This window comes from Corythoichthys intestinalis, chromosome 8 (genome assembly GCF_030265065.1).
Source record: "Corythoichthys intestinalis isolate RoL2023-P3 chromosome 8, ASM3026506v1, whole genome shotgun sequence".
In the NCBI taxonomy this organism is placed as follows: Eukaryota; Metazoa; Chordata; class Actinopteri; order Syngnathiformes; family Syngnathidae; genus Corythoichthys; species Corythoichthys intestinalis.
The window spans coordinates 53,171,562-53,188,045 of NC_080402.1; the positions used below are offsets into that span (position 1 = coordinate 53,171,562).

The 16,484-nt window shown below is 39.4% G+C and overlaps 1 protein-coding gene across 1 annotated transcript in view; it reads left to right on the top strand.

Moving 5' to 3' along the window:
- Nucleotides 1-6,147: 6,147 nt before the first annotated feature.
- Nucleotides 6,148-16,484, top strand: part of patl1 (PAT1 homolog 1, processing body mRNA decay factor) — a 46,178-nt gene continuing 35,841 nt past the window's right edge. The window contains exons 1-3 of the mRNA XM_057843073.1: nucleotides 6,148-6,267; nucleotides 10,111-10,216; nucleotides 10,377-10,580. Coding sequence (XP_057699056.1) covers nucleotides 6,253-6,267; nucleotides 10,111-10,216; nucleotides 10,377-10,580 — 325 coding nt within the window. The 5' untranslated portion in view covers nucleotides 6,148-6,252. The remainder of the gene's footprint in view (nucleotides 6,268-10,110; nucleotides 10,217-10,376; nucleotides 10,581-16,484) is intronic.

Sequence of the window (16,484 nt, forward strand, 5' to 3'; positions counted from 1 at the left end):
GCGACAATCAAAAAAAAAAAAAAAAAAGTCGACTGTGATGGCCGACGCTTCAAGAATAGGTGGATATTGGACTATTTCTTCAATAAAACACGCAACAACTGTGTCTGCCTCATTTGCATAGAGACAGTCGCTGTTTTCAAAGAGTTCGATGTGACGCAATATTACTAAACAAGACACGCTGACATGTACGACAACATTACAGGGAAGATATGCAGCGAGAAATTATAGCAACTTGAAGCTAGTTTATTTTTTCACAGCAGCAGTATTTCGCAAGAGTCCGAGTGTCGAAAGAGAAAGCCACAAAGACGAGACTGTTGAAATTATGAATTTAAAAAAAATAATAAAGCAAATGTGACACACAGAAGGGCTTGCTAAAAATTGTTTAAATACATTGTTCAATGTAAATCAGCCAAGGTAGACCCCCGCATTTTTACCACACCAAATCTGGCCCCCTTTGCAAAAGGTTTGGACACACCTGTTTAACTGATGATCCGTAGACGAGGCCAGCTTCTTTCACTTGGTACCAGCTAAATATTATTCAAAATGTAATGATGGTGGAAGAAATAAGCATCTTGAATTTGAAACTGTATGTTGTCAGCGATTAGCCTCGCAATGATCTTAATTGTGGTTGTCAGCCCCAAACCCTCTAAATATATATTAAATGCATCTTACCAGATATAAAATGACTACTACATAATCCGTGGTAATCGTTTGGAGCCCAGTTTTCTCGTCGAATTGCAGCAGTCCATCTCGCTCTCCTCTCCGGGTCTCTCGGAATACGGTAGAATTTCAAGTCTCTCCGTCTATCTTCTCTGTTATTGCAACCGACCGCGTCACACACGACTTCACCATTTTGATTATTAATGTTAACGAGCAGAAAAACACGCCATAATAGGAGGAATTTACGTAGCGGTAATGCATCAACACGACGAGTAGACGGACAATATGGCGCGGAGGCTTGGTTGTGACGTCATGTGAGTAGGGTCTATATGCAGGTTATGCTGTTATAGACCCTACTCACCTACGTCACAAAATGACGTGTCGCTGTATCCGGCCGCCATATTGTCCGTCATTTTTAAGCCCTATTCTCAATGGTTTCAATTAGACGTGCAATTTATAGAGCAATTCATGCAGACCTGTTAAGTTTCACGATTTGGTCGGGAGACTCCCGATTTTGACCCCAATGCTCACGCCTCACGATTAGAAAGCCAAATCTCCCGATTTTCCAAAAATGTCAATTTTTTTTTTTTTTTTTACCTTTTTGTTTGTCACCGTTTTGTAACGATACCATTCGGCCCGATTCGGAAAGTGACCAACAACGAATAGCCTGGCCGTCTCCGACTTCCCTGCCCTCACTCCCCTTCAGAGCTGGAAAAGCCCAACCAATCATCTGACAGGGAGGGAAGAGGCGAAGCACCACCGACTTCCCAAGATGCTGGCACTAATAAACCGGCTTTTAGACTGGTTCAAGTCTTTATTTTGGAAGGAAGAGATGGAGCTGACCCTGGTCGGCCTCCAGTATTCGGGAAAAACGACGTTCGTCAACGTAATTGCCGTAAGTCTTACCTGCCAGCGATAGCTAACTAGCCTAATGCTAATAGCATTAGAGCTAATGATGGGAGAACGATGAGGAAGAAGTCGCTGCTTTACTCTTTGTTTTCGTGGATCAAACATCATGGAATATGAAACCACTGCGGTCCTACCCCCACAATATATGAATTTAAGTGAAAAAGCATATCGTTACTTACTTGAAGTTTAATCATTTAGATTCGCTATTATGCTAAAGCTAAAGTGTATACTATACACTTTATTACATTATATCATTATTACTGTGCTGAAACAAAAAATATAAAGTTTCAATTCTAGGTTACAATTCAATTAAAAAACTGCCATGACAAAGATACTTTTAAAAACAAATATGATTAATTTTCTAAATGATGTAATTAATGTTTTTAATCTTGCTGATTCAGTCTGACGAAACCCTAATTGGAGTGATGGTTGATGAGATGAAGAGGCTGCTGAGGAAGCTGATGTCCAAATTTGTGCAAATGGATGTGATCAGGAAGGCTGAGGATATCCTAGATGTTGATTACAGCAACAAGGAGAACTGGCATGACACAGGCAACATAGCAGTATCACATGATGCCAGACAATACATGGAGCAAGTTGAAGACTATCTCTGATGCCACCAAAAAATCAAAATCAAATCAAATCAAATTTATTTATATAGCCCTTTACAAAACCCGAAAGGTCCCCAAAGTGCTTTACAACAAAGACAAATATGGCACATAGTAAATAAAAGGCAGGAAAGTATTATACAATGACATTAGGAAGAAAAGAAAAGAAAAAAAAAAAAAGAAACGAAACATCGCATCACGATTAGTCAGACAGCAAACAAAACAATAAAACGGATAAAATCCGAAAACATTAAAAACCCTAAGGAAATAAAACCAGGCTAAACTAATCTTGGGGAAAGGCGAGTCTAAAAAGGTGTGTCTTTAAACGAGATTTAAAAAGGCCCAAATTTGTAGTGGTGCGGATCTCCGGGGGAAGACTATTCCATAACCTGGGTGCAGCAACCGCAAAAGATCGGTCTCCCCACTGTTTGAGTTTGGACCTTGGGACTTGCAAATGAAGTTGGCCGGTAGAGCGAAGAGTCCTGCCAGAGTCACGGATGGTTAAAATTTCTGATAAGTAAGAAGGAGCCTGGCCATTAATAGAATTAAAAACAAACAGTAAAAGTTTAAAATCAATTCTAAAATGGACTGGAAGCCAGTGGAGCGATGATAGCACGGGGGTAATATGTTCACGTCTAGGTGTATCTGTTAAAAATCGAGCAGCAGCATTTTGAACAAGTTGGAGACGAGAAACTGAGGACTTGGGAAGACCAACATAAAGTGCGTTGCAGTAATCCAGCCTCGAGCTTATAAAAGCGTGAATTGCTTTTTCCAAGTCGTGGCGAGTAAGAAAAGGCTTCACTTTGGCCAAGAGACGGAGCTGGAAAAAACTTGCTCTTACAACAGAACTAATCTGTTTTTCAAAGTTGAGCCTGCAATCGAATATCACTCCGAGATTTTTAACATGTTCTTTGACAGTGTAGTTAATTTTTACACAAGTGTTGTGACCAAAATGAACTTGAAAAAAAAAGGTTGCATTTTGTCGTAGCGATTGTCGCGCGCGCGTGCGTCATCGGGGTTGACAAACAGAAATCTCCCTATTTGCAATTCTACAATTTAACAGGTATGTTCATGGAAGCCCCGGTGTTATCTGACGCTGTAAACTCATTGGATGTGTTGCATAAAATGCGTTATGTGGAAAAGCTTCCGTTTATCCATTCGCCAGATCCATATTTGATGCCTAAATCGATGTTTTTCGACCCACTGTCTTCGCCGTCTCTGCCTGACATCTGCTACCCTGATATTTACAACTATCTTGTCCACACAAAATCAGCCTATTCTCACGAAAGTTTGAAAAACTTTAAGAGCTTGGAGGCTTATAAATACTTCGTTGCTGGTTGGGTGAAACAGGTCCTCGTCCACGAAAATTAGGCAGGAATCTATCTTGTGCTCGGGAAGGTGAGTTACGAAATTTTCAATTCAAAATCTTTTGTTCTTGCTAACATCCACTGTCAAGTCTAATGTATTTCATGTCATTTGTCAATGGAGCTAGGGCTTTTAATGTTTATATGGTTTAGCGATAGCACTCTCACTACATACATATATAATATGTAATAAATATGAAGTGCGATAGCACTACTCCAGATTGTCCCTAGTTAAATTTATTTTTCGGCTTTTGACCTCAATAGTGAAATTGTAAATTAATTGTATGACAACTGTCTTATTATCCCCTTATAATGATATATTTTCAGGTAGTTCATTCACAACGTCTGAGTGTATGTTGTCGGCGATTAGCCTAGCAATGATCTTAATTTTGGTTGTCAGCCCAAAACCCTCTAAATATATATTAAATGCATCTTACCAGATATAAAATGACTACTACATACAGTGCCTTGCAAAAGTATTTGGCCCCCTTGAATCTTGCAACCTTTCGCCACATTTCAGGCTTCAAACATATAGATATGAAATTTAATTTTTTTGTCAAGAATCAACAACAAGTGGGACACAATCGTGAAGTGGAACAACATTTATTGGATAATTTAAACTTTTTTAACAAATAAAAAACTGAAAAGTGGGGCGTGCAATATTATTCGGCCCCTTTACTTTCAGTGCAGCAAACTCACTCCAGAAGTTCAGTGAGGATCTCTGAATGATCCAATGTTGTCCTAAATGACCGATGATGATAAATAGAATCCACCTGTGTGTAATCAAGTCTCCGTATAAATGCACCTGCTCTGTGATAGTCTCAGGGTTCTGTTTAAAGTGCAGAGAGCATTATGAAAACCAAGGAACACACCAGGCAGGTCCGAGATACTGTTGTGGAGAAGTTTAAAGCCGGATTTGGATACAAAAAGATTTCCCAAGCTTTAAACATCTCAAGGAGCACTGTGCAAGCCATCATATTGAAATGGAAGGAGCATCAGACCACTGCAAATCTACCAAGACCCGGCCGTCCTTCCAAACTTTCTTCTCAAACAAGGAGAAAACTGATCAGAGATGCAGCCAAGAGGCCCATGATCACTCTGGATGAACTGCAGAGATCTACAGCTGAGGTGGGAGAGTCTGTCCATAGGACAACAATCAGTCGTACACTGCACAAATCTGGCCTTTATGGAAGAGTGGCAAGAAGAAAGCCATTTCTCAAAGATATCCATAAAAAGTCTCGTTTGAAGTTTGCCACAAGCCACCTGGGAGACACACCAAACATGTGGAAGAAGGTGCTCTGGTCAGATGAAACCAAAATTGAACTTTTTGGCCACAATGCAAAACGATATGTTTGGCGCAAAAGCAACACAGCTCATCACCCTGAACACACCATCCCCACTGTCAAACATGGTGGTGGCAGCATCATGGTTTGGGCCTGCTTTTCTTCAGCAGGGACAGGGAAGATGGTTAAAATTGACGGGAAGATGGATGCAGCCAAATACAGGAACATTCTGGAAGAAAACCTGTTGGTATCTGCACAAGACCTGAGACTGGGACGGAGATTTATCTTCCAACAGGACAATGATCCAAAACATAAAGCCAAATCTACAATGGAATGGTTCAAAAATAAACGTATCCAGGTGTTAGAATGGCCAAGTCAAAGTCCAGACCTGAATCCAATCGAGAATCTGTGGAAAGAGCTGAAGACTGCTGTTCACAAACACTCTCCATCCAACCTCACTGAGCTCGAGCTGTTTTGCAAGGAAGAATGGGCAAGAATGTCAGTCTCTCGATGTGCAAAACTGATAGAAACATACCCCAAGCGACTTGCAGCTGTAATTGGAGCAAAAGGTGGCGCTACAAAGTATTAACGCAAGGGGGCCGAATAATATTGCACGCCCCACTTTTCAGTTTTTTATTTGTTAAAAAAGTTTAAATTATCCAATAAATTTTGTTCTACTTCATGATAGTGTCCCACTTGTTGTTGATTCTTGACAAAAAATTAAAATTTTATATCTTTATGTTTGAAGCCTGAAATGTGGCGAAAGGTTGTAAGGTTCAAGGGGGCCGAATACTTTTGCAAGGCACTGTAATCTGTGGTAATCGTTTGGAGCCCAGTTTTCTCGTCGAATTGCAGCAGTCCATCTCGCTCTCCTCTCCGGGTCTCTCGGAATATGGTAGAACTTCAAGTCTCTCCGTCTATCTTCTCTGTTATTGCAACCGACCGCCACACACGCCTTCACCATTTTGATTATTAATGTTAACGAGCAGAAAAACACGCCATAATAGGAGGAATTTACGTAGCGGTAATGCGTCAACACGACGAGTTGACGGACAATATGGCGCGAGGGCGTGGTTGTGACGTCATGTGAGTAGGGTCTATAGCGTCCCTACCAATGTTGAGACCAATCTACGCCCTTCATACAAAGTATCACGATATATCAACATTTCGATATTGTGTCACCCCTAACAAATAGTAATATAAATAATTTATTTTTCCATTGAGTTATTTCGGAATCATTTGAGATTTACTTGTAAAATGTAATTGTAATGTAATTGTTCACACAAACGCTGTCCATCTGTTGTGTGCGTCTCAATGCGTGCTCGTTCACGTCATTCCCAAACGCACGTTCACGTGAACGTAACCAGTGCGTCACTCGCGCGCCGTTTCATTTCTGATGCGCCTACCTCCACTTAAATTTGAGGATAGATGTTTCGATTCCAGGTGAGTGTGCTTTCCCGAATACTAAACGCCGTATTTCTGGAAAATGTTTTCAAGTGTGAAGCTTCAATTACAGAATCGTAATGCATTAGATTTGGGATCTTGTGACTGCCACATTGGCGGCCTGTGGAGCAGCCCGCTTTCCTGTTGCTATGAGCCGCAGGAGGAAGAGCAGCGAGCCGCTGTGTTTACGTGGTGGTTTCGCTTCTCTTGTTTGTCCCTAAATCACACTACTGTGAGCCGCTATTTTCTTTAATAGAGGCTCGATTTGGACATTCGCGGTTACTTCTTGGATTGAAATTGTATCTCGTGCATGATGTAAGATCACGTCGCGGTTAGCACTGTTGCTAATAGCTTGTTCGGTTACCTGTACTGTATATTGACAGACCGTCAAGAAACAAAAGAACACATTTTGTGCGATTTGCACATCGTGCTCGTGTATTTGGAATACTATTAAGTTGAACGTCATACACACACCCCGGACATACCTATCGAAAGGTGCGTGTTACACAGGGAGACCGTGCAGAGTCATTGCAGACTCTGTTACCTAACCTGTAGTTACCTTATATGTTCGGTTATTGGCAATCTGTATGTTGGCGGCTTTGGTTGATTGAATGAATAAAATTTTAAACGTGAACTTTAAGTTAATAATGCAGCGAACCAAAGAAATACAGCCAGTTAACATAGGCTAAAACGGTAAGTAGGGAAGTATTCCATTTAATGTTTTTACTGGTCCTATAATTAGGCATGTGCCGGTATGATATTCTGACGGTATGATAACCTTAAGCCAAAAATCACGGTATCATGGTAGTACAATTGCAGTTTTAAAATGTGTTACTTTGAGATATCTGGGTTTTAAACAACTTTTTTGCATTGAACAGGATTTTTATTTTTGAAAACATGAGCAAATTGGAACATAAGCATAATGTTAAGTAAAAAAAAAAAAAAAACTGAAATATTCTAAATACAATGAAAGTAAATGCAGTCCTTTAGAACAGGGGTCCCCATCTGCCGGGCCGCGAACCGGTACCAGTCCGTGGCGCATTTGCTACCGGGCCGCACAGAAATAATAATTTGATAACGACCACATTCTGGCAGAATTAACCCTGTGCCCCTGCTTAACACACCAATATCCCTGTCTACTCTAGATATAATACTACGGGATAGATTAGAATGTCGTCATAGAAATCCATTGATTGGACTGCTAGAAGTACATCTTGTTTGTGTATATAATATATCTATGTGCGCTTGTCCTCGATAATAACGTATTGCTAGGCCGCGGGCGCAGCACATTTGTTCCCGGAAATAATTAGCCCCCACACGAGTGAAGATGACTGGAAAACAGACGTCTTTGGAGATATTTTTACGGCGAAAAGGGCACCTGACGAGCCTACAACCTCGAAGACCCACGAACTGCGAAGGAGTGGATTCGTGACCCGTTTGTGAATAAACCGAGTGATTTGAGCATGTCTGTGCAACAGTAAGATCAACTTGTAGAGATCGCAACTGACGGCGACCTTATTAAACGTACACTTGAGACAACAACTCTCTCGAGGTTTTGGATTAAAGTCATTCTGGAATAGCCTGACATCGCTACAAGAGCATTGAAAACCTTGCTACAATTTCCAACATCGTATCTTTGTGAAGCGGGCCTCTTAATTAATGTTTAACGACAAGGCGAAGTCGTTAATGGTGAGAGCAGTGTGAAGTTGTTGTGTGCAGTTTACATGGCAGGATGTATCTGAGGAGAACTTTTTTACAAGTCCTTCCATGATCAAACATAAGTTAATATTCCTTTCTTTCAAGAAAGTTTGTAGTGTTTACTTTGGAATGGCTGCATTTGCGCATTTTGCGGCTATGTTTAACGTTACGCGCATGCGCAGAACCGCATCGTTGCAATTTTTGATGGGTTGCAAAATTTGTCAGAACATCGGTCCGTGAAAAAAAGACCCAAATAACACCAGTCCGTGGTGCAAAAAAGGTTGGGGACCCCTGCTTTAGATGAGCCTAAACCCACATCCACTCCCCAACATTATTACCATCAGAACAAAAACAGTTGAATTATTTTCCATAAAAACCACGTGTGTATGACTCGTACCATGTTTACATTATATCAGTACTTCTCAAATAGTGCAAGGAGGGGGCGCAGAGCCATTCCCGGTTGGCGCATGTGACCTCGGGGAAACATACTTTATTTGCCGTACGAGAATAAAGTGTACTTCTACACCCACTCAGTAGGTGGTAGTGGCGCTCTCATTTTCAGAGTGTGCACAGCATTTTTGAACAGAATAAGAGCACACAGAAAATAATACAGTAGGAGACAAGTAAAACCCAGTCTGTTTACTGTGTGTAAAAATGTTTGCAGCGGACAGCGGGAAGTCAAATAAATTAAAAGGTCACTTAAAGACATTAGAACCTGTTCACATTGAAAAGCCGCTTGATTGTTTTTCAGCGAAAATGTGCTGAGTATTGCCTGCAATCGTCCCTCTTTAGCAGTAAACCAGCATGCACTGTTAGCATGCTCAGTGCAAAATAACCCAACACCATAGCAAAGGAGCTGATACCGCCTGCAGCAGCAGCAAAAAAAATATTATTAACATTATTGATTTTATAAAGTTTTATTTTTCAGTATCAAATGGTCAAAAATGTACCTTGAGTGTATTTTTACAGTTTGGATGTGACTTTTTTATTCAGACAAATTGATGCACCTTAACTCTTTTCTGTTACAGACAAAACAATGTTAATAAAGGTATACTTTATCCTAAGTTGATTTATATTTTTTCCTTTAATATAAAAGGACAATGTTATGAAGAGGTGTATATAATAATAATTTTTGAGACAAATGGTACTATTTATAGTGGCGGCAGAGAGCTGGGGGGGGCGTGAAACGTTGACGTCTTCGTGGGGGTGGGGGGCGTAGCAGAAAATAATTGAGAAGCACTGCATTATACACGCACTCTCTTGACTCTCTTGAGACAGTTGCCAGATAGAAAAAACACTGCATGTTTTACCACCGCTAGATACATTAAACACGCTGGAGTTAACTCTCGTAGCTGTTGGGAAACATTCATGACTGTTTACTAACCTTTAATTTTGTGTAAATGCGAAATCATATTGGAGGTATTGCCTCTTCGGCAGCCACCCTCCGCAAACATGTTTTACATGTCAGTTGGCCTTCCTCCTCTAAGCCGCGGCCGTCTGTAACTTTTCTGTAGCTGAAGTATTCCCATACAAGCAATTTTGTTTTCTTTGATGGGGGAAAATGTTTCACCACCTCCAGCCATCTTGTAGCACAGCTGACTCACTGACACTGAGCAACAACCGGTGGGGCAGGGTCGAGCCTTGCAGCTGTAAGCGAGGGATTTCTCCATGCATTTTTGGGACATACAAATAGCTAATACCTTAGGGACGGTATGATGGAAAATTTTTGCCTCCCCCAAATGTTAGCCCATTTTACGGTTAAGAAGAATGGGGAAATGCACTGTAGTCATGTCATCAACTTCTGCCCTATGAAGCGGTACATTATCGACAAATGATCTGGAATTGTGATCAGATTGCTGATAGGTTATTTTGGGGTAATATCAGGAAACTGGACTGGCACATTGTCTAAACACCACATTACTGGATTTTCAGGGTATGTCAGAATGGGACTTACTTAAGTAATAGAAAACCAAAGGAAATCGCCTCTCAGGTAAATTACCTTAGGTACAGTGTAACTGTGAGTGCCACTATACATATATAGACTCTTTATACATACATATTTCTTTGCTCTTCTCCATTTTGAAATTTTAGACCAAATTCCAGTTTCAAACCTGATTTCCAAATCCGGTATCCTTTTCTTTCCAGTCCCTGGATGAAGACTGTACGTTGGAGGAGGAAGATGATGGATTGGTAGAAGAAGAGGAGGAAATTGATCAGTTTAATGATGACACCTTTGGAGCAGGAGCTATCGGTTAGTTGTGGTGATCAGTAAATCGGTCGCTTGCCTCCCCTGGATGTGTAATACTGTACTGTAATTTCAAACAAGAATGAAGTTTTGTTTGCTGTACACATGTCTTAGATGTAGAATAATAAGCCAGCGATTTACCTTTGCTTACCTTTGTTTTGTCCAGATGATGACTGGCAAGAGGAACATAAACGCCTTGCTGAACTTGATGAGCGAGATGAGCTTGGAGTGGGGGTGAAGGATGAATCAAATTTAGGTGTTGCTGAAGATTCATCATCCACCTATGCCACATCTGTTGCTGGCCATCTTCCCTTATACACAGCCCTCCCATTAGCCCACCACTCATCTTCTTCCGGAACACATCAAACAGGTTGGTGAGATCATTAAAAAAATATCTTCAAATGGTATCAAAACCGGTGTTAATGCGGGTCATTAAAAAGCGTTAAACTAAATGTTCAAGGCATTAAAAATTATGTAAACTTGATGGTTATAAAAAGCTTTGAAATAATTTATTAGATTTGTCTGATATTATCGGGTAGCCAATTATATCGGTCAATAAAAGCATTTTAAATGATATCAGATAATATCAACATCGGTAGAGGCCTTCTGCCTTTGTACAAGGGCTGGTCACAGCTTAGCACAGCAGTTATGCCCGTTGACCCATTAGATATCTCCAAACTAACATTTGTTATGTGAGCAGACCACTTGCATTCATGGTGCAAAAATTAAATGAAAAATAAATGATTTAAAAATAATTAATTATAAACTCATTACATAACTCATTAACTGGACTGAAGCTGTGTGCCTTTGTTGTTATTTTGAGCTAGATGAACTGTGTAAGCCACATGTTGTATGGCAATGCATTATTGGCACTTGCACTTGATCAAGATCCCAAAAATTGATGTTTGCATTATTTTGATTTCAATAATAAATATATTGGTACAATACAGGCACTTTATCCGTAACTTCAGTTGGAGTTGTTATCTTATTTTTCACAGAATATTAACTGGAAAACCGTGAAGTTGTTACATTTATCATTATTAAAGTATACAGTGGGGCATCACTATACAATTAACCATAAAATGTTAAGTCCACAAGGGCATATATGGGTATGGGTTTTGATATCTGTATTGGATTTTTGGAGTTGGACAATATCAGGATCGGTTAAAAAGTCATTATCGGTCAACTCTACTCACAATTTAAAAAAAAAAAAAAAAAAAAAAAAACATTAAATGAGATTTGTTGATACTTGTAGAAATGCTGAAAACGAAATTAACCCTCTGAATAATAGAGCTGTCCTGATAACGAGCCGATTAAATGACGATACAGATCAAATAGTCAAATTTTTAGACCAATAGAAATAATGTAAGTTGCAAACAGTAACATATCTTTTGTATTAAAGTGAGTCTGTTGTCCCCGATGGCCATTGGCAGCCCACAGTCCGTATTTTTGTGGCCCACTGCATACTCTAAAGCTAGCATTGAACAAGGCCCACAATCCTTATATTCCCAGGAATCGATATTTTGCTTTGTGATTGCTGCTTTTCCTCATCTCTTCCCTTCAAAGACGCATGAGGAAAAGAGGGTTCAATGTGTTGCACGGTTTTAGTACCTGGGTGGTTAAGAGCGGGCGTCATCCTTGACAGCACGCTTTCCTTCCGCTCCCATATCAATGACATCTCCAGATCAGCCCAATTCCATCTTCGCATTATTTCTTGTCTCCGCTTTTCTCTGTCCCCACAACACACCCACTCTTATTTGCAGCCTAGTTACCCCCGGATTGACTACTGCAATTCACTGTTCTTTGGTCTCCCTAACAAATATCTCCAGAAACTGCAGCTTCTCCAAAACTCTGCAGCACGCAATATCACAAGAACCCCCACCACACACCACATAACCCCCATCCTCCGTCGACTTGATTGACTTCTGGTTAAACAAAGAATTAATTACAACACTTTCAAAGCTATTCATGGTTTAGCCCCACCCTACATATCTGACCTCATTTGCACTAACACTCCACCCCGACCTCTTCAGTCTTCTTCCACTCTCCACTTCTTCTTTGTCTTCCGTATCCATCTGGCTACTTTCAGTTCCAGAGTTCAGTCATTCTGCAGTCCAACTCTGGAACTCTCTTCCCTCTGATCATCGTAATATAACCTCTGTCCCACTTTTCAAATCCAGACTCAAAACAAATCTGTCATATCATATCCTTCTTGATTCTCTGTTGTTTTGTGATTTCATTCCTGCTTATTTTGATCTACTCTGACTTTGCGTTTAATCTGTGTGTTTGTTTTCTAAATTTTTATCTCTTGTGTGTTTAGTTATAAAGTGTCCTTGAGTGTCGTTAAAGACCAAACCATCTATAAAATATGCCATATTTTTCTGTAAATTATTGTTGGAATGGAAAGATAAGACAAGATGGATATATACATTCAACATACGGTACATAAGGACTAGGCCTGAACGATATTGGAAAAAACTATTGTCGCGATTTTTTTTAGGTTTGCAATATATTGCGATATTATATTGCGATATTAAAAAAAAAAGATCTATCTTTTTTAAAAAAAATTTCACTAAATGACTTGAATAGCTGTTTGGAAATACTTTACATAACACACCGTGACCACAGTGTATTCATATAATACCGTTTAATTTGTTAATGATGAAGATTTCTGTATGAAGGTATCCAGGAAGTCATGTCTGCACAAAATAGATCATTTATTGCAGGGGTTTTCAACCCAGTCCTCAAGGCACACTGTGGGTCCTGGTTTTTGTTCCAGCCGATCCAGCAGAGACAGTTGAACCAATGAGGCTTCTGCTAAAACAAGCCACACCTGACTGCAATCAACTGATTGCACTTGTAAAACACCAGATTGGGGAAAAAGTGTTGTCATCTTGTTTGGTAAGAATGAAATCCTGCACCCACAGTGTGCCTTAGTGGAATAGGTTGGGAACCCCTGATTTATTGAATACAATATTTTACACTTCAACAGCAGCAAATACATTAAATGATAAATAAAAGAGCAGGTGCATTAGTCCCCTTAGTTTTTGACAAAATATAACAAATAAAAACTTCTGTAAAATAACAACAAAGTGTTCAACATATTTGAACAAAAATATTAAATATGACAAATAAAAGAGTTGTTCACAAACTATAACAATAAATAAAAACCTCAGTAAAACAACAAAGTTGTCAACATATTTGAACAAAAATATTAAATATGACAAAAGAGTTCACAAACTATAACAATACATAAAAACCTCAGTTAAACAACAAAGTTGTCAACATATTTGAACTTAAATATTAAATCTGACTAATAAAAGTGCAAGTGCATTAGTCCCCTGAGTTGTTTACACAAAATATAACAATATAAAACTGCAAAACGGCAACAAAGTTGTAAAAATATTTCAACAAAAATATTAAGTATCAAAACTTTATGTGCAGCTGTACTATATATAGTTATTTGAAAAATACGGTTTACAATAAATTTAAATATAAAAGAAACAAACTCAATTGAACTTGTAAATAATTGAACTGAATAACTGCAAATAACTGTGATGAATAACAGAACCATTTTAACTCCCAAATTTCCTGCCTTCCTGATAGCTGTCACATTAAAAGAAGAAAAGACATTCCTTCAGCTGTGTTATGTATTTGTCTGCATATCGTCCACCTTCCTTGCTCAGCAATTCTCAACTGGGTCTCATAGGTTTTTGGCCAAGACTATTAGTTTATCCACTATAGCAGGCTTGAGACAATAACGTTGGCACGTAACAATGTTCCCACCTGTGCTAAAAAGCCTCTGATGGGGAGCTCGTAGCAGGAATGCATAGATACCTGCGTTTTAAATGGTCCCACGTTTGACAGATTACTTCTTGTTGAGGCAACCATGGCGAGGCACTGTCGACAGGGCTGTTTTTTGTCCCTTATAGTCTTGTTCTTGCCAAAATACTTCCAAAACTCCTTTTGGATACAGTCTTCCTTGCTCCTCCAACGTGTTGATTGCTTGCTTTCACTTTGAGAACGGGCCCTCCTCCCTCCGCTCTGCTGTTCGGCCCCTCCTCCCTCCACTCCGCTGTTGCAGGGGGAGGGGGAGGAGCCGATGACTTGCTGGAGAGAAAGAGAAGCTGTGCGCTTTTTTTCCCCTCTCCGTCCTCAAAACAAACGTTTGTGGATTAAAATAAATGAAATTAAAAAACTATCGCACGTCCTTGCGATGGGACTATTGCACATGCGCACATCGCGATGGCGATGTTTAAACGATATATCGTTCAGGCCTAATAAGGACTGTATTTGTTTATTATAACAATAAATCAACAGGATGGCATTAACATTATTAACATTCTGTTAAAGTGATCCATGGATAGAAAGACTTGTAGTTCTTAAAAGATGAATATTAGTACAAGTTATAGAAATGTTATATTAAAACGCCTCTTAATGTTTTCGTTTTAATAAAATTTGTAAAATTTTCAATCAAAAAATAAACTAGTAGCCCTATTCTGTCCTCAATGTGTGTGAGTACACAAATTGACAGATAGCGAACATAAGTTCCAAAAAGAAATCAGACGGTGTGGCAAAGTTGCATGGGCTTTACTGAAGTCATCTCTTTTTGACAGGAGCACGTTTCTTGTATTTTTGTAAAACTGAAAATAACAAGGCAATGTGTCAATTACTTGCATAAATCACAAAATAACATAAAATGTACACGCACGTGTCCATTTGAGCAGTAGCACTAGCCAATTAGCTCGAAAGCATCTAACAATGTAACTGCATTTCACCATATATGTGAACAAATTCAAATACACATCATCAATAACTATCTAATGCTCATGAATATAAACAAAGGAGGAATATAACTCACAAGCGATGCATGTATTAGACATAAACAGTGTGATGGGGCTATGAGAACCACCACTGAATACTGGATGCGGACGTTAGCTGGTCTGAATAGCACTGTCTATTAGTGTCAGTTCGCGTCGACATATAATCACGTCAGAAAAGCGCGCCGAAACCCAAATAATCAGCTGCACTGAATCGCCAGCAGAGGGCGACATTACGCCACATAACATATGCAAGTCACACCCAAGCGCCAGCAGAGGGCGGAAAAACTCCATAAAACACAATTAACAAGTTGGCCTTTCACTGTACTGACATTTAAATCTGTCTGAGCGGGCCTAGTGCGTTAATTGCGTCAAATATTTTAACGTGATTAATTTAAAAAATTTATTAACGCCCGTTAACGCGATAATTTTGACAGCCCTAATTAATTATTATTATTATTATTACCTGGACGCATTTGTTTCATGCTAAATAAACAAAGGGATTTCTCCTACTCTTCTTTTCTCCTTATGTGTACGGAAGGTGGACTGCTAGCATGCACGCCACACACAAACAGAGCAAGTAGCGACGGGCACTGTGCAAGTACTAGCGATGCTATTAGTAAGCCTGTCGTGATATGCAACCAGTCAATTTATCGCACGGTAAATAAAAATGAGGGTGGTAATTTTCCAGCTGCGAATTATCGCCACATGTGTGCATACATTTGTGCGTGTTTGTTTGCATGTGCTACGTGCACTCGGCACACATGGGTGTTGATTGCATATGGGACTCCAGTTCCTTTCACAGATATTTATTGGTGATCAACACGTCGAAGAATTAAAGTTCTGACCTACAAAATAAGGAAACACATCTATATTAAACATTGTAATATGTTAGCATTGATACATTGACGCTAAGGGTATAAAGATTATGTCCTAACCACTAGAGGTGGGAATCATAGGGCACCTAACGATTCGATTTTGATTCAGAGGCTACGATTCGATTATAAATCGATTATTGATGCACCCCGTGCCCCCCTGCTGCAGGCTTAAATAAACTACTATTTCAGTATCCAGTTAACAGTTCAAAACAGTAAATAAAATACTCAAGTCCCCATTCTGTATCAGCAGCTTTAAACTACATTCAATTCATTTATTGTTGTGAATCAACTGATAAAGTTGTTAAAATTGCTCCCGTTTTTGCATTAGTTCCCTTCTGTCTACTTTCGACATGTGAAAGTTTTAAAAACTGTTTCATTATTTAAAGATAGATTCAAGTCAAGATTTTACCGATTTAGGTGTATTTTAGATAAAAAGTGCATTACGTTCGCTACAACACAGCTTTCCAGAGAAGTCTACTGCTTTAAGATGGCGGCTGTTTACTAACGCCAGCGAGTCTGTCATTTCACATCTAATTTTCTATACATGTGCTAACGCCGCCAAATTTGTCATTTCGC